Raw genomic sequence first — 19,355 nt, forward strand, 5'->3', positions numbered from 1 at the left:
GGGAATATCATTGGAATTAGAGGATAAAATAGGTATCTTGGGAGCGATATGTATCTGTTTGCAGCATGTCCGATTCAATCCGACTTGACGAACTGGTAATGGTCATTGATTTCCGCCAGATCATACTCCTTGGTTATGTGCTTCCATTCTCCATCTTCGAGCTTGGTTTCCCAGTTCGCTTTGAGCTTCTCGTCAAGATTGTCGGGAAGTGTGATTTTCACGTTGCGCAGCCTGCGATTTTCAGGCAGGACGGGCAGCTTCAGAAGTTCTTCTTCAGACGGCAAGGGATTCAGGGCAGCTAGTTTCCTGAGGTCCTCGTCCTCCTGGGGATTCGCAAAGAAGTTGCTCTCCTCAACCTTTACAACGTCGGCCGCGATACCAGCAGCAATCCTCGCGTCCCAAAAGCCCTCATTGTGGCCGGCTACACGCATAAGCTTGATGGCCTGGTGTCGTATTCGACGGATGCGGCATCTGATCGCCGTGTAGTACAGGGGTGCGAGCCATCCAATGTCGACGTGCGACACTCCATACGTGTGCTTTGGGAGGAAAGTATAGCAGACGTTCACCATCTCGCGCGAGTCGTCGATGATGGTCATGAAGTGCTTCGTGAGCGCGTCATAACTCATTTCGCTGTGGGGCCCCACGCACGTTGTCACCATCATGACTCCCATGGCATGAAAGGAATGCAACACAGTGGCAGCGATGCGTTCTTTAATGTTGTAGACGCCAATGCACTCCTTTTCATATGTGACGAAGGCTTTGTGCCATATCTCCAGCTCGGCCAGGATAAGCTTCTGTTCGGCAAGCTGCTTGGTGGTGCTCTCCTCGCGGCCATCCCGGTCGGCCTGCAGGCATATGATGTTGTTCACCAGACGATCAATGTGCAGTCTTGCCTGGGCGACTGATTCATATGAATGTGTGGGTAGCTGTGGACTCAGGGTCCGGGGCACCACCTGGTGGGGATTGCTTGTCCCACCAAGCATCGTAGCCTGCAGGTTGAGGCGGGCAAACGTGTCGACGAGCCAATCGTCGATAACCTCGCGATGCTGCTTCGGTCCTACTTCCAAGGTCATGGAATCTTTGCGCCTTGGCCCTGCCGCGCGCGAGGGCTGCATCTGGTTCAAGAGACGCAAGCCATTCTGCAGGTGCTTGTATGCGGTGCGATAGTTGCCGCGGAGGTTCTCGAGGCAAACAAAGACGGCGCAGGTAATCAGCGTAACGCGGACAGCGGGCTTGCTACCGCTTCCAGACACTGGCTGTCGGTTGAGATGCCTGATGGATTTGTTGTACTGCTCGAGCGTGAACCGCTCCAGGCCGTCAGGGGTGTCGAGGGACGGGATGCGGTTAGCATTGCCGAGTGCGGCGGCGGCAGCTGTGAACCGTGCTTGGTGTGCAGTGCTGATAGCCAATGCAGCGTGCAAAACAGCTGGCTCGCTCGCAGTGGCTTGAATCAAGAGATTGTCCCAGAAGTTCCAGTCAAAAGGTCCCATGAGTTTCGCCCTTGCCCGCTCCTTGAACCAGTCTAGGTAGCGGTACTCGGCCTCGGTGACTGTTTGCCTCCGAGGCTCGGTCGCTTGGGACAAGGTCACGGCATTGGCGTTGACGTTGACGCTAGCGCTGGTAGCAGCAGCAGCAGCAGCAGGACTGTAGACTTGACTGCCGCCACCCCAGATGCCGTAGCCCTCGCACACCCGACGCGAAGACACACATCGTTGGCAGGCGGGCCGACCCTCGTCACACTTGATTCTCCGCAATCTAGCGTTGCGCATCCATCCGTTGGTTCAGTGCACCTTGTAAGGGTCCATGGAGCATTACTCACTTGCATGTGCGGCACCCTGACTTGACCTTGGTATGTCGTTTGGCTTGCGGCTGCGCGCCGCGTGTGTTGGATGGATCCGATGGGGCCGACATTTCCCTATCTCATTTCCATTGCTGCGGGTGATCCTTTCAGGTAGAAAATTCATGTTCGGTTAAAAGAGCGAGGTTGTTCGGCTTTTGACGAGTGGGCCATCTCGGTTTTTCCGCTTCGTGGTTGATTGAGCAACAAGACCCTTGCATGATTACGTTGGTAGTAGCCGCTTGGCAGATACCAGACCCTTGAATGCCGGAGACACAGGAGAGTCGAGGGATTTGGGGGAGAAAATTCAAGCTCATGTTGCATCGAGACGTGGGAGGCACGCTTATCTTTGTAAAACCGGCCAACCGTGCTTGCCAATACTCATCAGTTGCGCCCACTTTGTGTCCCTCTTTCTCAAATGGTGAATTGTCATCACACCGTCTCCACTTTCTCTTTTTGCCTCTCCCAGAAAGGCAACTGCATGGTTTTGAGCATGGGTCGGCAATGGGGACAAGAACAGGTTGCGCATGAGCAAGTTAAGGACATTTGGCGATACTCGGGAAATATCTATTCCAGTCGAGCGATGACATGCCGCGTCGTTTGGAACTCGCATAAAACCATTCTCGGCTTGTCAAATCGCACACACAGATTCACGGGGTAGCTGCCTTGCTGCATGCTCGTGATGGTGATGGATGCACATCTTGTGCTACTGGTTGAATCCTTCCAGTTGTATATCCATGGCACCAAATTCTTGTCTTACTAAACTAGGTAGGCAAGGATCAACAAACGTCGGCCCTAGGCGTCTCCAGCTTTACCGGCTATTGAAGCGTGACAAGACGAGATGCCAACGACTAAAAGCCTTGGCAGCCCGAAGCCAGGTGATTTTTATATATTATACTCGCTCTAATTCTTAGGCAAAATGCAACCAACTGCCCGTTCCCAAAATAGCACCCTACAACCGGTCGTTTGCCTCACTCATGGCTGGAGTTGGGCTTATTGCGTACACACCTTTTGCTCGCAGAACTAAAGCAATATTTCAATACGGAGAAACAAGAGTTACATGCCCAGAGTCTCCTCCCTTTGGTACACCGAGACACATAGCTCGCCTGATGACAATCTGTATGACCGGCAAAACAGATCTAGAGGACGGATTGTAGGACCAGCTGCAGATATGTCGTTGGTGCTGTGACCACTAATATGATTAGATTACCTATATAATTGCCCCGATTACCCCCTGTGCTCAGGCATTCTCATCATGGTGCTGACGCAGGTTCACCTTGAGATTCCATGCTTCATTTCACATCATGGGATGCACACAAGCACTCAAAACCCTGACACTCCTTGCCGCGATTGGCTTCAGCGTCGTCACGGGACACGTAACGGTCCTGCCCGGTGGAGAAGCCAAGCCATACATTGGTTCTAATGTCATCCTTTCCCGCGAGGACTTTTTCCTGCAGAGCGCTGAACGGGACTTTGTCAACTTCAATGGCTCCATCATCCTCTCCTCGTACGACAGCGCCAGCTTCTCGGTTGAAGAGGGCTTGCGCTCCTCGTCGGACAGTTTCGTCCGAGGCGCCATCCAGGCATGGGGCGAACACCTTCACCTCGTCGTCAGGCCCGAAGAGGTGTGGTTCACAATCCTGACCCAGATGAACTTTTTCATGAACGCCCATGCCGAATCGCTACGGGATCTCTTTGTCAGTCACCAAGGAAAGGAGGTCATTCTCGTCGAGGACTGGACCTGGGAGGCCGTCATCGTCCGCTTCCAGGATGAGATCCAGAAGCGCGTCAAGACGGATTGGCTCCAGGGTTGGATCATGCCCAACTTCACCACCACGACCGACTCGGACCGCATGACGGCCAACGTGCTCATGATGGGCCTGACCCAGGCCTACTTCAAGTTCGAGGGCGGGATCGTCTGCGGGCTCCCCTCCGTCACTCTGCTGGGTGACAGGCGCGACTGGGAAGCCCTCGTGGCCAAGCTCGACCGCCTCGCCGCTTTTGGCGAGGACCCAGCCGCGTATGGTGCGCGCCTGCGACCGATCCTGACTCGCTTCGTGTCGACCTTTGACGCGCCGGACTCGTCCGACACGATCCAGTTCTGGAACGACATCGTAACTGCCCGCCAGGGCACAGTGTGCGGCCAACCCCCTTACTACATCTCCGGCTGGATCACTGGCTTCCACTACTGGGACGACAAGGGTCGCAACTTTGCCCGGCGCAACGGCGCCCTCACGATGGACAACGTCACGTACGCAGAAGTCGATCTGCGTCAGCTGCCGGTCGGGTACGCCAAGGTCCCATTTACCATGCACGACTACCCCAGCCCTGGGGTCAAGACGGAGGCCATGCTGATGGCGGGCACGCTGGGCAAGAAGGTTGTTTCGGGGACGCCGGACGGGTACGCCGGAGCGCTGGAGAGGGCCGGAGTCGCCGGACAGGAGGACCCGGTCGGCGGGGCGTCCGTCCACCACACGCTGCAACCGCTTTCGGGTTGGGCTCTGTATGGTCCCGTGGACACCAACGCCACTGTGCGGTATATTGAGGAGTGGGAGCTGGTGAATCTCACTTCTAGTGTTCGAGCGAATTTCGTCCAGGACCAATGCGGTGCGAGGCTGTGAGGCAGATGGCTGTGGTTGGATTTGAGGGGCTTGGAGGGTCACGAGGGTGCACAGGGGCTCTTCCGGCTCCGGGAAATCTTGACCCCTGTACTAGTCCTTTTCAAATCAAGATATTGCAAAGTTTTATTTCAGACACATTCAGCTCTTGCCGGTGAGCCTCAAGATCACAAGTGTATAAATTATTAAATTGTTACCTCGTTTAACGTTTGTACAGCTGCCGCTCTCAACTGCTGTTGCACTACACCGCCACAAGACGAAAGCTCCCGTCAATGACTAATGCCAGTCACTTCGGTAAATATAGCCTGTAACAACTGCTACGCAAAGTAATACTTATTATGTTCTGCTTGAAATATAGTCTAATTCTAGATACTCTCTTGCTTGTTCAAACTTCAAAGGAGCTTTAACCTCTATGAGTAGCAAACGATTGCTTCTAATTGTATATTTTTGCATACTAATTTAGTCAGCGATTGTCAACCTTGCTTGCTACATGAGGAGGGATACAGTAATAGCCAGTTTAATCTAAGAATGTCTATTTTAATCAACCACTTTAGCATCTTTGAATGGCAAATAAATGCAAACCAATCTAGGATCTTGGGCTGGAAGAAATGACTGAGAGTTGGCCGCATTTTTAAAAGCCTAACTAAGTATATTAACTGGAAACAATGGATAATTAATTTATACAAGTTTAATTTGTTAGTTTTTATAAATCTCATCCACCCGTAGGAATTGGAAGTTGAAACGAATCCCGGCCCAAGTGCGATATTCATTATTCTTTCAACAAGGTTTTGCCTCATGTAACTTGGAAAGAACCTTGTTAAGGTTTATTTTTAAACTTGTGTTTACTTACCATGTCTTAAGCTGGCCTTATTGCATTCATATCCATTTGCAATTCCAAAAACCCAAAAGGCTACGAAAGCTTGCTCCCAGGAATGCCCTGCAACTTGCGAAAAAAAGGAAAAGAAGAAAAAGAAGGCAATGCCCTGTTACGACTGAGTATGATGATCTTGACTGCACCGCTACCTAGCGGACAAAAGGGGAAGAAAAAAACATGAAAAACAAAAATAAAACTAGAAATCCTGCCGCATTAGTCAGTCAATGCTATAAAAATATTTGGGAACCAACAAATATCAGCAAAGGTACTCGCCATCACTATGAACGTATGAGAGACAAACAATATTGGAAAGGCTATTTTGGTTTATTTTGCTAAAGAAAAGGTCTTTCAAGGGTAATGCAGGCTTTGCCCAAGTCAATGAAGCAATGGGCTTAATATGTTTTATGTTGGTTTTTAATCAAAACCAGGTAGAAATTAGCCTTGCAGAAAGTGGGATGTCTTTGAACACAATCCTAGCTACTGTGTAATTAGCCATAAAAGCCTAGGTAGCCACCCACTTACTTGGACCGTTTTGCGAACTGTTGTGGTATTTTCACAGGATTGCGGTTCTCCAATTCTAAATCTACTTCAAGATGTGCCCTTGTTGATGAACCATTGACAGATTGTGATATCATGCTCCTTGAAACCATTCCCTCTTCTGGCTGTTCCCGCATCGTCGACTTTGTTAGTCCAAACCGCCTCCATCTGGAAAGTTGTCAGGGTTATGTTATCGGAATAGATAGTCGAGTTAGTTGCAGTTGTGACGTTGAACTCATAGATGAAGGCTCTTCCACTGCACCCGTGCCTGCTGTAGGAGTAAAGCCCATTTAAGATGTGATGCTATTCCCTCAGACTTATTCATCAAATCTCAAACTTGCCTTATTGAATTAGCGTTCGTTTACAGTTCCAAAGCCTCAGACTGAAAGCCACTTTTCAATCAACCTTTTGTTTTATACAAATGCAGTTTATATCCACCCTCATTGTTGCACTTTTGGCCCCCGGCACTATTGCCGCTGGCAATAGTCAAGTGGATTCCAATGGCGTGCCGCGTCCAACCATTCGATCTGAAGACACACCCTCCGGTCGTGAACAGAGCCGCATCCCCTGCTGACCACTGACCAGGGATCTTGTTGGGATGGTACGAGTAGTAGCTTTCAAATCAACAAAGCAGGAGGAAGAGTGGCAAGAGTCACTTGATTAGATTTCGCAGTATAGTTTCGGGCATAGTTCCCCGGCAGAGACGCGACAGTCATTAGTCGGCAATGCCCAAATGTTTCATGTCCTCCACGCCACCGGAAACCCCCCGGGACTCGCGCTGCTGGGCTCCTGTCCGTTACAGCCCCTTTTCTCCTCTGCCGTCATGACAAACTCGACCCGCTTCGCAGAGAAGAACTGGTCAAAGTTGATCCGACACCGACCCATCGACCTGCCGTCCAGCTTGAGATCCTCAACGAAAGCTCTCCCGCCGACTGGGAGCTTGCTGCTCGCGACGGTGGCGGCGTCGTACCCCGTCACGGTGACGTGCACGTCGCCCAGCAGCTCGTTGTGGACCGTGTAGCCCGGCAGGAACGGCGACAGGATCAGCATCTCGGCCGAGCCCGGCACGGGGTAGAAGCCGAGCATGTACCAGACCACGAGGCTCGACATGGCGGCGTTGTCGTCGTTGCCCGGCGACCCTCCCCTGGTCAGGTTGAAGTTGTCGAGCACGATGCGGCGCGACTCCCGCACCGAGCTCCCCGGCAGGCCGACGTGGTGGTAGAGCGACGGGGTCTGGAAGCTGGGCTCGTTGCCCACGACGTTGTAGCCCCTCTGGAAGAAGTGGCGCAGGCGGGCGGCGAAGGTGTCGTTGCCGCCCAACAGCTTGACGAGGCCGGCGCCGTCGTGCGGCGCGTAGAAGCTGTACTCCCACGACGAGCTCTCGTGGCCGCCGTAGACGTTGGTGGCCTGCAGGCTGCAGGGCCGCGTGGTGTTCCTGTCGAGCGGCGAGCAGTCGACCGGGTCGGACGGCGGGAAGGTGCCGTTGGGGAAGCGCCGGGCCACGAACCCCCTGTACCCGTCCGACTCGAGCTGCATGTTGTAGTTGGTGCCGTACTTGAGGCTGCGGTCCAGCAGCGGCCGCCACACGTCGGCCGGCTTGCCTAGCGCCTGCGCCGCCATGGCCGCCGTGAAGTCGCCAAACGAGTACTCGAGCCCGCGGCTGAACTCGCGCGTGTGCTGGCCGACCGCCGTGCTCTCGAGGAACCCGTAGGGGATGTAGCCGAGCCTGTTGTAGGCCTCGTTGTTGCGGCCCTCGTAGTCCCAGTTGGGCGGCGTGGCGCCGACGTCGTGCTCCAGCGCGGCCCAGTAGTCGTCCATGTCGACGCCCAGCTCGCCCGCGCGCCCGGCGTACTTGACGACGAAGTCGGCCACGATGGGCACGCCGTTGTTGGCGCCCTGCACCCAGCCCTTGACGTTGTTGGCGCGGCACTCGGGCAGCCAGCCCTCGCGCCTGAAGCCGTCGACGTACGAGTCGGTGATCTGCGCCATCTCGCGCGGCGACGTCAGCGCCATGAGCGGGAACAGCGTCCGGAACGTGTCCCAGCTGCAGTAGAGGCCGTCAAAGTAGGGGTGTGCCGACTCGGTGTACGGCGGCGGCGCGTCGCCCGTCGCGTTGTTGGGCGACAGGAACGTGCGGTACAGGTTCGTGTAGAAGAGCTGTCGGATGTAGTCGGGCGTGCCGTCGGCGAGCTCGATGCGCCGCAGCTTGGCCTCCCAGAGCGCGTTGCTGTCGCCCACGACCTTGTCAAAGTCGTGGGGCGACGGGATTTGTTGGTCCATGTTTCGGCACGCCTTCTCGGCCGAGACGAAGGACACGCCCCGACGCACCACGATGGTGCCGGTGCTGTTTCCAAAGCGCACGATGGCGCCGGCGTTTGTCGGCTGCGTGAGGGCCGCGTTCCGCCGACGCTCCGCCCTCCCCCCAAAATCCCACGAGTCGCTGTCGTTCCGCCGGGCGTCCCAACCTTCTGGGTTGGCGCCCCAAAACGCGTGCTCCGTCACCTTGCCCGAGGCCGAGAGGTCGACGCACTGAAACGCCGCGTACCGGAACACGCTGGGCCCGAAGCTGCTGAGCCACGTGCCGTTCATGAGGATCCTCTGCGCCGGCCAGTCGGCGTGCATCTGGCCGTAGTTGAACGAGTGCGCGCCGTCCGTGGTCCAGTCGAGAACCAGCGTCGGCTGCACGCCGCCAGGGAAGGTGTAGCGCTCCAGCGAGGCCGCACTGGTGGATGCCGCCTCCATCAGAACCCCGTTCGAAAGGGGCGTGCTGAAGTAGCCGGGAAACCCCTGGTCCTTGGCGCCGTCGCCGTCCCGCCGCAGTCCTCGCTTCCCCTCGATGGTCGGACAAGAGTCGAAGCGCCCGCAGACGACCGGCATGATGCTGAACTGCCCGTAGCTGCCGTCCGCGCTTCCAGTGCCCGAGTCGTGAAGCGGAGACATGCCCTTGATCATCTCCTTGGACTCGGATACGTACCCAGCTGGTGCATAGCCGTCCACGTTGATGGTAACCTTGGCCATGCCGAATGGGACCGACGCCCCCGCGAATACATTGCCAGGGTCGCTGTTTTGCGCCGTGCCTGCGAACACGCTGACCAGCTTAGTCAAAGGGCCGGGCGACACCATAGCCGATGCTGCCGTGACGGCCAAGGCCGACAAGACCGTCTTTATCCGGTCGTTGTGCATGGCGTGGTGCTTGGTCTACACGTTTTTTTTTTCTCTCTTCTTTTTTTTTTTCTTAGGTGTGCAGCGTTGACCTTTGCTTCCCCCTCCCCGGGTATGTGACCGCGGTCAAAGCTGCAGAGGAGAAAGAGAGGACAATAAGATGGGACCAAACCGGACAAAGGCGTCCTCTTGAGCCGTTTTATGATCATGACGTCGCTGAACCATCCGGTAGGCAAATCTGCACCTACTACGGCGCATTTCGGCATTAAAGTTTGATATGGGAGAGAGACTTACTTGGCATAACGAATCAACGACGCACTTGCGTGTTCTTGTTGATTTCCGTTGGTGCCGTAACACGCCATGAGTAGTATGTAGTAGTATCTATTCGGCCTCCGTTTCTCCCCCCGCACAATTTGGACGAACATCCCATCGTATGCCGTCCTTACCCCTGCATGGCGAAAGCTTGTTTTATAAAAGTCGGATTTACAAAGTGAGATGGATGATTTGAATTGAATCATGGCAAGGTCTCGTCTGCTTCTTACTGCCAAAGAACTCAGGGGCAGGTTTGGGTGGGTATTAGAGGGACGCTTCGTTGTAAATAAGTTCTTGTCTTGTATGCTAGCATCCATTGTGATTTGTTTCTGCAGCAAGCTGAAGCCGTAACTAGAACAGACGAAATAAAAAGATTCCTGACAAAGATATACTTTTGGTCCGTCTATCTCAGACGACGGGCCAGACCACGGCCCAAACAACCTCCCGACTGAAGCTATACTTTTCTTTCCCCTCCCGATTCCTTGGCCCGTGACACCAGCCGAGTGGATGAGAGTAGCAAAAGGCAATATGGCATATGAGTTTTGCCCATGTCAATTTATTCTGACCGAGAATCGACCCATGCGGCATAATCACCATTCCCAAATGTTTGGGCCAAATATCTTGGGGCATTAGACTATAAAATTTGTGTAAAGAATAAGAGCAAGGAACAACAACACAATGTGGCAGCGTTAGTTTGTGGCTCATGGACCTCGGCAGCTTTGGGAAGTATTACCTTGTTTAGCGTCTGAGTACTGTCAAGGCTATATGTGAAATAGCAAAAAAAAAAAAAAAAAAAAAAAAAAAAAAAAAAAAAAAGATTCCCCAAAGGTACCCCAGAGGAACCCAAGCTTTACTACTGCCTGCGGCAGTGCTTGTCGAGTCAGTAAGTGCTTGTATCGCGCGTGGCGTTCCCAGCTGTGAAATTTCCTAGTGAGCCGAGTTAAGCACCTGACGGTAGCTGGCAAGGTAAATCATTACTAAATATGCAATTGGTGTTATGACTGTAGCTAGTATCGAACAAGTCAACACTAGTCTTACTGTGATCCACGTACCTTATACTGCCGTAGGACCTCAGAGAAGTGCTCCATTTGGAATATTTGGAATCGGCCCACAAACTCTCAGTGCAGGATTCAACAAAGGCGGACTGCAATCAAATACTTCTTGGTATCATTACAATTACGACCAAACGGAGAGAAAGCGGGTGCAAACAAACACTCGTCAATGAAACACTCAACCCGCCCCAGCAGCAATCTCCTCCTCCTCGTCTTCCCACTCCCCATCCTCTTCCGCCTTCTCATTGACGAGCGTCTCAGCGTCACCTGCAATCCCTTCACTGTCAAACTCGTAGTCATCGCTGTCATAGTCGACATCCATCTCGTCCTCGTCATCCTCGGCATTATCACCCGACTTCTTGCCGCTCTTCTTCTGCTCCTCCTTTTCTTTCCGCTTGCGCTCGACATTCTCCTTTTGTATCTTTTTCCTCGCTTCCTTCTCCCGCTGCTTTTGCTCCCACTTCTTCTCCATCTCCTTGATCTCCTCCTTGGACTTGTGGATGTATTCATGCCACATGACCTTGCCTGCACAGACACCCTCCTCGACCTTGAGGAGTCGTAACCTCATGCGCGGGCCGAGCTCCGCCAGCTTCACGGCACGCTTCTCGACGTTTTGCTGCTCGGTCCCGGCCTGGCTCCCCTCGTCGCCGTTCTCCGCCTCCCTCAGCGCCGCACGAGCTTTCGCATTGAGGACCTTGCGCGACGTGGGCTCCAGTACCTCAACCTCGGCGTCCGTCTCGGCCTCGCTCCCGCTGGTGCCGCCATCAGTCATGTACCCTGAGCCATCCTCACCGCCGATCATGTAGTCGGCGATGTCCTGCAGCTTGTTGAGGTTTGGCAGCCCGCCCTTTTTGCCCGTCTTGCCGCTCAGCAGCTTCTCGGCCGCGTTGAGCCGCTTCAGCGGTTTCGAGATGCCGGTCGGCTTGGTTGTGATGGCGTAGTGCCTGAAGTCGATTATGAAGCTGCCATCTTCCTCCTTGGATTGCTCACGGTTCATGAGCAGTACCCTACGTATCGACTTGAGCGACGTTTTCTGGGGATTGATGGGAGCGAAGAGAGACTGAAATACAGTCGTCGTTAGGGATTCGAGGTGCTTGGGCGTTTTGGATGGAGCTTCGGACGATGAGCTCGAGAAGTTGTTCATGACGAGCTGATTACGAAGGTCAAGTTAGAACAGATTCCAGACATCTAGACTAGTGTTGTCGATGCTTACCAGTGGAGACGTAACAAACTCCTTGCCCTGCCCCTTGGGCCGCCTCTGAGCCTTTTGCACATCCTTTGTGAGGGAGTACTTCTCAACCCGAAAATGCAGTGTCGGTCCACGAGGGGTGAGAGCCACCCTCAAGTTCACGTTGCCAGACTCTGAACGGGAAAACAAGAGCAGATGTGTGACACCGAGAGGTCCACACATGACCAGATAATCCTTCAGCTTGTTGGCCCTCCTCTCCTTGAGCCGGCTAGCGGTGCCGGGCTCCATGACGCGACGCACATCCGTGGCCAATTGGCTGACGCTGGAGCCGACCTCGCCGGCGCCGATGCGAATGACCATGCTCTTGGGGTCGCGAATTGAGGCATTGCCGGTGTTTATTGGACCCTTTGCCTGATTGGGGTTCTTTGCACCAGCGTGCGTTCTTCGTTTTGCCCGACTGCGCGCCATGTTGAATGTTTTGGGGCCTGTACACTAAGAAGACAATGTACAGTAAGGTGTTGTTGCTGGACGGCGCGGAGCTTGAAGGCGGCGACGAAGGTCCTGCCGCAAGAAAAAAAAAAACTTTGGCGGGGCGGTAAACCGGGAGCAGGGATTACGATAAGAAAGGATAAGAAATTTTAACCCCAGCTGCCGAGAACTGATTGCAGACTCATAGCTAAATTCAGGTTGCGGAAGTGTTTTCCACTTAAATACCAAGGCATTATCTCGTTTGATTCGTCAAACGCCAAGCTTAGCGGCGCAAAAGTCACCGACCCCACACTTGTTTTTTCCCTGCATCGCAAAATTTAGAATTTCTTCACGGCCGCCCGCACTGAGGTGCGGTCTCAAACTCCGACAATCTCGTCGCGGAAATCCCCCTCGCGCCAACAATAATGTCTTCGGCAAAACGTGTCAAGTTGTCTCACTCCAAGGCTCCGGGGCCTTTCCGGAAGCCAAGTTCTGGAGATCGTACCGCTGCGAAAAGTCTCACAAAAAAGATCATCCAAGCTCCCAAATCTTCTGCGCCAATCAAGCAAAAAGCCCATGATGCAGAAGAAGATGAGGAGGAGGACGACGACGAGGATCAGGAGGATGACGACAGCAGCGATGACGCTAGCGAAAACGACGACTCCACGCCCACGGTAGAGGATGCAACCAAAGATGGCCAAACTGAGCTGCCCAGTAAGGAAGAGACGCCCACCAAGTCTTTTCGGGATCTTGTGAGTGAGCATCTCGATAGCTCTCCAGAATCTGTCCTTCCACCTGCCTGGTGCCATGTGGGCAAATACTGACAATCAATATCCAGGGCATCGTTGAACCACTTTGCGAAGCATGCGAGGCTCTTAAGTTCAAGAAGCCCACACCGATTCAAGAGCAGGCGATACCCCTGGCACTACAAGGCCGTGACGTGATTGGTATTGCTGAGACTGGTTCAGGAAAAACCGCAGCCTTTGCGCTGCCTATTCTTCAAGCTCTACTCGAAAAGCCACAGCCGCTATTCGGTCTCGTGCTTGCTCCCACTCGAGAGCTTGCCGCGCAAATCGGTCAAACATTCGAAGCTCTGGGTGCCTCGATCTCGTTACGATGCGCCGTCGTGGTCGGTGGACTAGATATGGTTTCCCAATCCATTGCACTGGGAAAAAAGCCTCACATCGTTGTCGCGACACCTGGACGTCTGCTGGACCATTTGGAAAAGACCAAAGGCTTCAGCTTGCGGTCCTTGAAGTTTCTGGTCATGGATGAGGCTGATAGGCTGCTTGACCTGGACTTTGGGCCGATCCTCGATAAAATCCTCAAGTTCCTCCCGCGGGAGCGCCGCACCTTCCTCTTTTCCGCCACCATGAGTTCCAAGGTTGAAAGCTTGCAGCGAGCCAGTCTGCGCGATCCGCTCAAGGTCAGCGTTAGCTCCAATCAGGAGAAGACGGTGTCTACCTTGATCCAGAACCCTCTCTTCATTCCTCATAAGCACAAGGATGTCTACCTCATCTATCTAGCCAACGAGTTTGCTGGCAAAACCACCATCGTTTTTACACGAACCGTCAATGAGGCTCAGCGGGTCTCCATCCTACTGCGCACGCTCTCCTTTGGCGCAATTCCTCTACACGGCCAGCTCTCACAATCTATGCGTCTGGGTGCTTTGAACAAGTTCAAGGCGAGGTCACGCGATATTTTGGTGGCAACCGATGTCGCTGCTCGTGGTCTGGATATTCCAGAGGTTGACCTTGTCATCAAGTAAGTTCTTTAAATTTGGCCATGGGATTTAAGCTTTTGCTAACCACCCTTGTCACCTGCAGTTTCGATATGCCCCAAGACAGTATGACATACATTCACCGTGTGGGTCGTACCGCTCGTGCCGGGCGGTCTGGTCGAGCCATTTCGATTATTACTCAGTATGACCTTGAATTGTGGCTAAGGATAGAAAAAGCGGCGCTGAACGGACGAAAGTTGCCGCTTTATCAGCCTGACAAGGAAGAGGTGATGGTATTCAAGGAGCGCGTGGAGGAGGCGCAGCGGCATGCACGGGAAGAGATGAAGACGCTGCACGAGGACAGAGGCAAGAAAGGAGCAGTCCTTAAAGGCCGTAAGCGTGGCTCTGCCACAAAGAGGCGGCACGACGATATGGATGCCGAGGAGGGCTAAGTGTTGTTTTGTTTTGGTGCTGGTACCGGGATTGTGTGGGGGTGAAATTATGAGGAATGTTGAGAATACCATATCATGCAAGCCTATCAGACTCTGTAGTACCAGATCTTGCCCATTGGCTTTGCACTCCTGATCATGATCTATTAATATTGATCAAAAGCTGACAAGGCAATAATTAGATCGTTCGTACAGCAGCTGCCTGAAACCTTGCCAATTCAGCATCTACGAGCGGGCTAGTAACACGACTCTGGCGAATCAAAGGGCCCTCTGGGAAATTGTGCTTACCTTACCCCCCCTCTTTCAGTATCATTCCATGGGGCACGCGCATATACAGCCTATGAAATGCCTCATTTGAGCCAGGGTGATTTTATGCTTACTGGATTGGGAGCTAGGCTGCCCAGGTAGCCCTCCAAGATGGACTTTTGCCAATCCTCCTTTAGACCTAGATCCCGTCCAAACGGAATTTTGTGACTTGCCTTTGCCTGGTGCTGTCGTCCCATCCATGACCATACACATACATCGGCGATCATGGCAAATCATCTCAATCCCAACAGCGCAACGAGCAACCAATACCACTACTCAGTACAGCAGGATTATTCAACAACAGCAACAACAACAAGTAGCTACTATGGCTCAGCGAGTCCGGACCGGGCGGCCAACGCGCCAGAGGTAGTGCCGAGTGACGTGCCGCCACATTCGCGCGGGGACAACCAGCCGCAGATGATGGGGATGGACTGGCAGGAAAAGGGGAAGCCGGCGATGCAGACATACTACGACCCAAAGATCGGCACCTACCCGGAAAGCGTGCCGGTGACGCCGCCCTACCATGCAAAAGTCGCGAGTCCTCCGCAGGGCGCCCCGACGCCGTCCTACCGCAACGACATGGACGACACTCCGCTGGAAGCCGTGCCGGGGCAGTTCAACGCCCAGCCGACGATGGGGATCTACACGGACAAGGTCGGCGGTCATCCCGTAGAGACGGTGCAGGAGCTGGGGGGCTTTGTGCGTCAGGGATCCGGGGACGATGGCAATCGGGCGCTGGAGAAGCCGGCACAAAGAAGAAGCAAAGTGCTGGGGGTGCCGGTCGCAGTCTTCTGGGCGCTTCTGGTGCTGATAGTGCTCGGCACGGTGGGTCTGGGAGCTGGGCTCGGGGTCGGGCTCTCGCAGCGCAACGACGGGGCCGCACAGGGCAAAGCAGCAGGCGCTCCGGCCACAGACCCCGAAAGCCAGGAGACGGGCACGGGGCCGACGAGGACGACGACCCCGACACCGCAGGGACCGGCAGGGTCGACGTCGACCACGACCTCGTCGACGACGCAGGCGGCCGTGACGGCGGGCACGCGCGGGCTGGCGGCCAACAGCTGCGACTTTGACGGGTCGCGGGTGTACGCGAGCGGGGCGGACAAGTTCGAGGCGTTCTGCTCGGTGGACTGGCCGCAGGGCGTCGGGGCGGCGGGTGGCGGCGGCAGCGTCGTCAAGGACGTGGGCAGGGCGCTCGTCTACTCGTTCGAGGCCTGCATGGGCGAGTGCGTCAAGTACAACGAGAAGCTGCCCGACGTCAGGTGCGTGGCCGTGACTTACAACTCGAACCTGACGGACTTCTTCCCCATCTTTGCTGCCAACTGCTTCCTCAAGGACAAGAAGGGGCAGAACTTTCCGGCCAAGGATACCTCGGCTTGTGCGGCCATGCTGTAGCACGTGGTGCATTGCATTGGTAAGAAAAAAAATAATAATGTCAACTCCGCTTAATCATGGTTGCTAGTATGTGGTGGTCGGTGCTGGCTGGACTGGAAGCCCGGACTTGAATCCATCTTTTACGCTCTCGGCCCGGCAGCTTAGACACCAGCCAGGGGGGGAATTGGAGAGGAGTTGTGATGCTGGGAAAATATCGAGGCAAGTCTCTAGCTGCTGGGTATGTTGCAACCACCGTGTTCATCCGAATCCAACCCGGAGATTCTTTCCGCTCGGGTAAGAATCGGAGTGGATTGTGCGGTGTTGTGATTTTGATGAACACAATAAGCATCAAAGCACAAGCCAGTACCACGTTACGTAATGTGTCTCAGCTGGGCTCCCGCATGTACAGTAGCTTTTCTTTCCTCTTTCGCATTCCTCATGGTTGCGTTGGTTTAATCTCGCTATCAATCATTTTAATTCTGGCCAATCGTTCAATTGAACGTCTTTGATTCAATCACAAGATCGACCCCCTTTTTTTCTTTTTTTTTTTTTTTTTTTTTTTTTTTTTTCAATTTTGCAGCGGGACTCGGCGATAAATGGATCGCCACACACTACTTTCCATACCCATACCCGCGCAAACCATGGGTCCTTACCAAAAAATACCAATCTTCGGTGCTGCGAACCAAACGCTTTTGATGAACCGCGGCTCTCGGTGCCATGTGGTTGTGACCATGGTTTGGGAGGAAACGTTAACCTTGAGTACCTGCAACTCTCGATATAGTTAATATGTACGGTAGTAACCTGATGCAGGCAGCGACACCTACTGTATATGCGTACCTGGGGGCCGATAGGCAAAAAAGCTCATCCCAATACCATTATTCACGTTACGGTGGAGTCTTGCAGCAATAACCTCCCACCCGCGCCCCCTCAACGTTCAAGCCACAACAAGGATTTAAATTTTCCGCTTTGGAATTCCATAGAAGCAAGGCATGTTTGCTACATGAAAATCGGGCCATGCAGCAAGCAGTTGGTCCAACGTGAATTTCCAAACCGGGCTTGTGCTATCCCCACAACTGCATGCACTAGGGCTCTAGCGCTCGCCTTTTAGTGACAGTCGCGCTCATCTGGACCCTTTACACATGACCACTTCCCCGGAAGGTACGCAGACAAACGAGCAGAGATTACAGTAGCTGCTGTGTAGGTATACTCGCTCATCCATGATATGTTTTTACGACCACACAACCCCGGAATCCCTTTATCATGGCAGCTTTGTCGCGCCTACCGCTGTAATGAAACCACTGCATGGGAAAAAAAAAAAAAATACAAGCATGCATCCCACACTCACCTGGTGCTGGGTTTATTAGACATTGACTGCGATGCAAACAGTAACGTTGCAGTGGTCTGCTCAGATAAGGCGGTGTCAAGACTGCGGAAGGGTGTCGACCAAGGTTCTTTTTGTCACTTGCCCATAGGCCAGGTAATCCCGAATTCTCTCTCCCATAGTCTTTGGAATATGTCTGCCTGCGGATCTGAGTGTTGCCCGTTCCATTTCAACATCTGCCAAGGTAGTTACTACTTACTACCCTCATCATTTCACCAACAAACTCCAAGCCTACTGCTTATCCTGCATAATATCTTTACACAGGGAAGGATAAGCGCCCATGCCAAGCCGCAGAAGCTTGGCAGTTCGGTACTTGGTGGCGTGCCCGCCTTCTATCAACCCTCGGGGTTCAACAACTCACAGACTGCCGTTGAATTTTAGTCAAGACATGGTGGCCCTCCTCCCCCTCCTCCCCTTTTCTCTGCTGTTCATGTTATTGTTATTTCTTTTCAAGACATGCCTTTAGACAAGTTCCAGAAACTCCCCATGGTTGGTCAGACCCGTGTTCCCACTCGGTGCTCTTTAGACACGTGGGGTAATTTGCGGTCTGGGGGAAATAAAAGAGGTATGGGGCGCGTCCAATGAGACATTTGGTTTGCGCTATCTGCAAATTAGGCCCTACAGGGACGGTTAAATTATAGTTCTAGATCTAGCAGGTGAAGGACTTTCGGTGAGGTACCTTGTTCTTGTGGCGCGGAAGGGGCCGCTGCTACGACCCTTATTTGCTATTGCTCAAGATTTAACATGGAGTCCAGGTTGCTTTGTGGGCTCGAATGATGTGCATTTGCGGGTCATCTCGTTTGCTTTTTTGATGTCCTTTTTTTCCCTCATGATGCCATCTTGCCGTGGCTGATCATTCCGTATGTGGAAGTCTAGACGAATATCAATTGTTTACACGGCTCTCTTTTTCTCTTCCCATTTATTAGCCTGTGCCTTATCACACAAGACATTCCACGCCGTCGTCACAGCTTTCTAATCCATTGCATTAGTGGAGTCGGGCTCTCGTGGGCATGTAGCACATGGCATATAGACGCTGTCAAGAACGGCATCCCATCTGCAGGTGATCACATCGGCGGGATCTGGTGCTGTGCAGCAAAGGCCCGAGTCCGACCCAACATTCGACATTTACCACCTTCCGGATGCGGCCATTCCGCTCAATATTGTGCTGAAATCTGGAATCTGGGATGTGGTGTGCTATGAACGTACTGGAGAGAGTTGTTGGTAGGACAAAGGCACCCCCTCCAGTCTGCAAGGGACGGGCGGGTTTGTGATTCGATTCGACGAAGAAAAAAAAAAAAAAGAACAAGACAATAACTAAAACAAGGGTAGGGTTTGCTGCAAGTGGGTTGAAACCGCATCCGGTCACAGAGGTGCTTTGCTGGCCATCAATGGTCCGGGCCACCGGCGCCTGTGAGGGGAGATGATCACGCCCGGAGTGGAACCGGGTCCAGATCTCGTGGGCGATGCTCCCAACATGTTCATGGAGCTTTTGGTGTTCTTGGCCGAACACTACTCTCAGATACCACCAAGCCCTTTTACAACCCGGAGCAAAGCCCCGTGGACTGGAGCCATGACATATCGGCCACGTCTAATGAGGCACACTTTATCCTGCCACTAAGGTTTCTTTCTTTCTTTCTTTCTTTGCTACCATTTGTTTCCTCGGGCCTGCAGGCCACATTCCACATTCCAGTTACCTATACCCCTTTTCTTGGCGTCGGGGGTTATCTCCGCCTGCCTGCCCTTGCTTTGAGGACGAGAAAGAGTCCAAAAAAAGGAGCATGGCACAATGAAGTCCTACAAACCCCCGTGAATGAACCTGTCATCCTGTACAAATAGCAACGTTGCCATGAAAGGTCTCATTTCATGCACCGCCAACAGAAGGGAGGTGTGAAAGGTTGACCGGAAATATCACATTGTTTGACTTGTTATCAAATCGAGACTAAGCAAGCTGATCGGTGAGCCTTGATGTCTAGAGGGACGCGCGAGAACGCCGAGACATTACCAAGTGCTAGTGTCCGTCTGATAGGGAGGCCACGAGTATAAGACCATGCCGTCCTGCTCGCGAAATAGATGGCAATG

At 53.4% G+C, this 19,355-nt stretch overlaps 8 protein-coding genes across 8 annotated transcripts; 3 read left to right on the forward strand and 5 right to left on the reverse strand.

Moving 5' to 3' along the window:
* Positions 1-74: 74 nt before the first annotated feature.
* Positions 75-1,911, reverse strand: PpBr36_09060 (uncharacterized protein; the record flags this gene model as incomplete). The annotated part of the gene is made up of 2 exons (XM_029896184.1): positions 75-1,755; positions 1,820-1,911. The coding sequence occupies 2 exons, from the start codon at positions 1,909-1,911 to the stop codon at positions 75-77; spliced, it is 1,773 nt and encodes a 590-aa protein (XP_029747172.1).
* PpBr36_09061 (uncharacterized protein) lies at positions 1,044-1,650 on the forward strand (the record flags this gene model as incomplete). Its single annotated transcript, XM_029896185.1, has 2 exons — positions 1,044-1,388; positions 1,531-1,650. The coding sequence occupies 2 exons, from the start codon at positions 1,044-1,046 to the stop codon at positions 1,648-1,650; spliced, it is 465 nt and encodes a 154-aa protein (XP_029747171.1).
* Positions 1,912-3,129: 1,218 nt separating the features above from the next.
* PpBr36_09062 (uncharacterized protein) lies at positions 3,130-5,084 on the reverse strand (the record flags this gene model as incomplete). Its single annotated transcript, XM_029896186.1, has 3 exons — positions 3,130-3,519; positions 3,544-4,543; positions 5,038-5,084. The coding sequence occupies 3 exons, from the start codon at positions 5,082-5,084 to the stop codon at positions 3,130-3,132; spliced, it is 1,437 nt and encodes a 478-aa protein (XP_029747170.1).
* Positions 3,142-4,458, forward strand: PpBr36_09063 (uncharacterized protein; the record flags this gene model as incomplete). The annotated part of the gene is made up of 1 exon (XM_029896187.1): positions 3,142-4,458. The coding sequence occupies one exon, from the start codon at positions 3,142-3,144 to the stop codon at positions 4,456-4,458; it is 1,317 nt and encodes a 438-aa protein (XP_029747169.1).
* A 1,520-nt stretch (positions 5,085-6,604) lies between the features above and the next one.
* PpBr36_09064 (uncharacterized protein) lies at positions 6,605-9,049 on the reverse strand (the record flags this gene model as incomplete). The annotated part of the gene is made up of 1 exon (XM_029896188.1): positions 6,605-9,049. One exon carries the CDS (start codon positions 9,047-9,049, stop codon positions 6,605-6,607), a length of 2,445 nt encoding a protein of 814 aa, XP_029747168.1.
* Positions 9,050-10,570: 1,521 nt separating this feature from the next.
* PpBr36_09065 (uncharacterized protein) lies at positions 10,571-12,049 on the reverse strand (the record flags this gene model as incomplete). Its single annotated transcript, XM_029896189.1, has 2 exons — positions 10,571-11,542; positions 11,606-12,049. The coding sequence occupies 2 exons, from the start codon at positions 12,047-12,049 to the stop codon at positions 10,571-10,573; spliced, it is 1,416 nt and encodes a 471-aa protein (XP_029747167.1).
* Positions 12,050-12,474: 425 nt separating this feature from the next.
* Positions 12,475-15,916, forward strand: PpBr36_09066 (uncharacterized protein; the record flags this gene model as incomplete). Its single annotated transcript, XM_029896190.1, has 4 exons — positions 12,475-12,801; positions 12,888-13,813; positions 13,876-14,162; positions 14,805-15,916. 4 exons carry the CDS (start codon positions 12,475-12,477, stop codon positions 15,914-15,916), a joined length of 2,652 nt encoding a protein of 883 aa, XP_029747166.1.
* A 2,722-nt stretch (positions 15,917-18,638) lies between these two features.
* On the reverse strand, positions 18,639-18,758 carry PpBr36_09067 (uncharacterized protein; the record flags this gene model as incomplete). Its single annotated transcript, XM_029896191.1, has 1 exon — positions 18,639-18,758. The coding sequence occupies one exon, from the start codon at positions 18,756-18,758 to the stop codon at positions 18,639-18,641; it is 120 nt and encodes a 39-aa protein (XP_029747165.1).
* Between the last annotated feature and the right edge of the window lie 597 nt (positions 18,759-19,355).

Source organism: Pyricularia pennisetigena, chromosome 5, assembly GCF_004337985.1.
Source record: "Pyricularia pennisetigena strain Br36 chromosome 5, whole genome shotgun sequence".
NCBI lineage: Eukaryota > Fungi > Ascomycota > Sordariomycetes > Magnaporthales > Pyriculariaceae > Pyricularia > Pyricularia pennisetigena.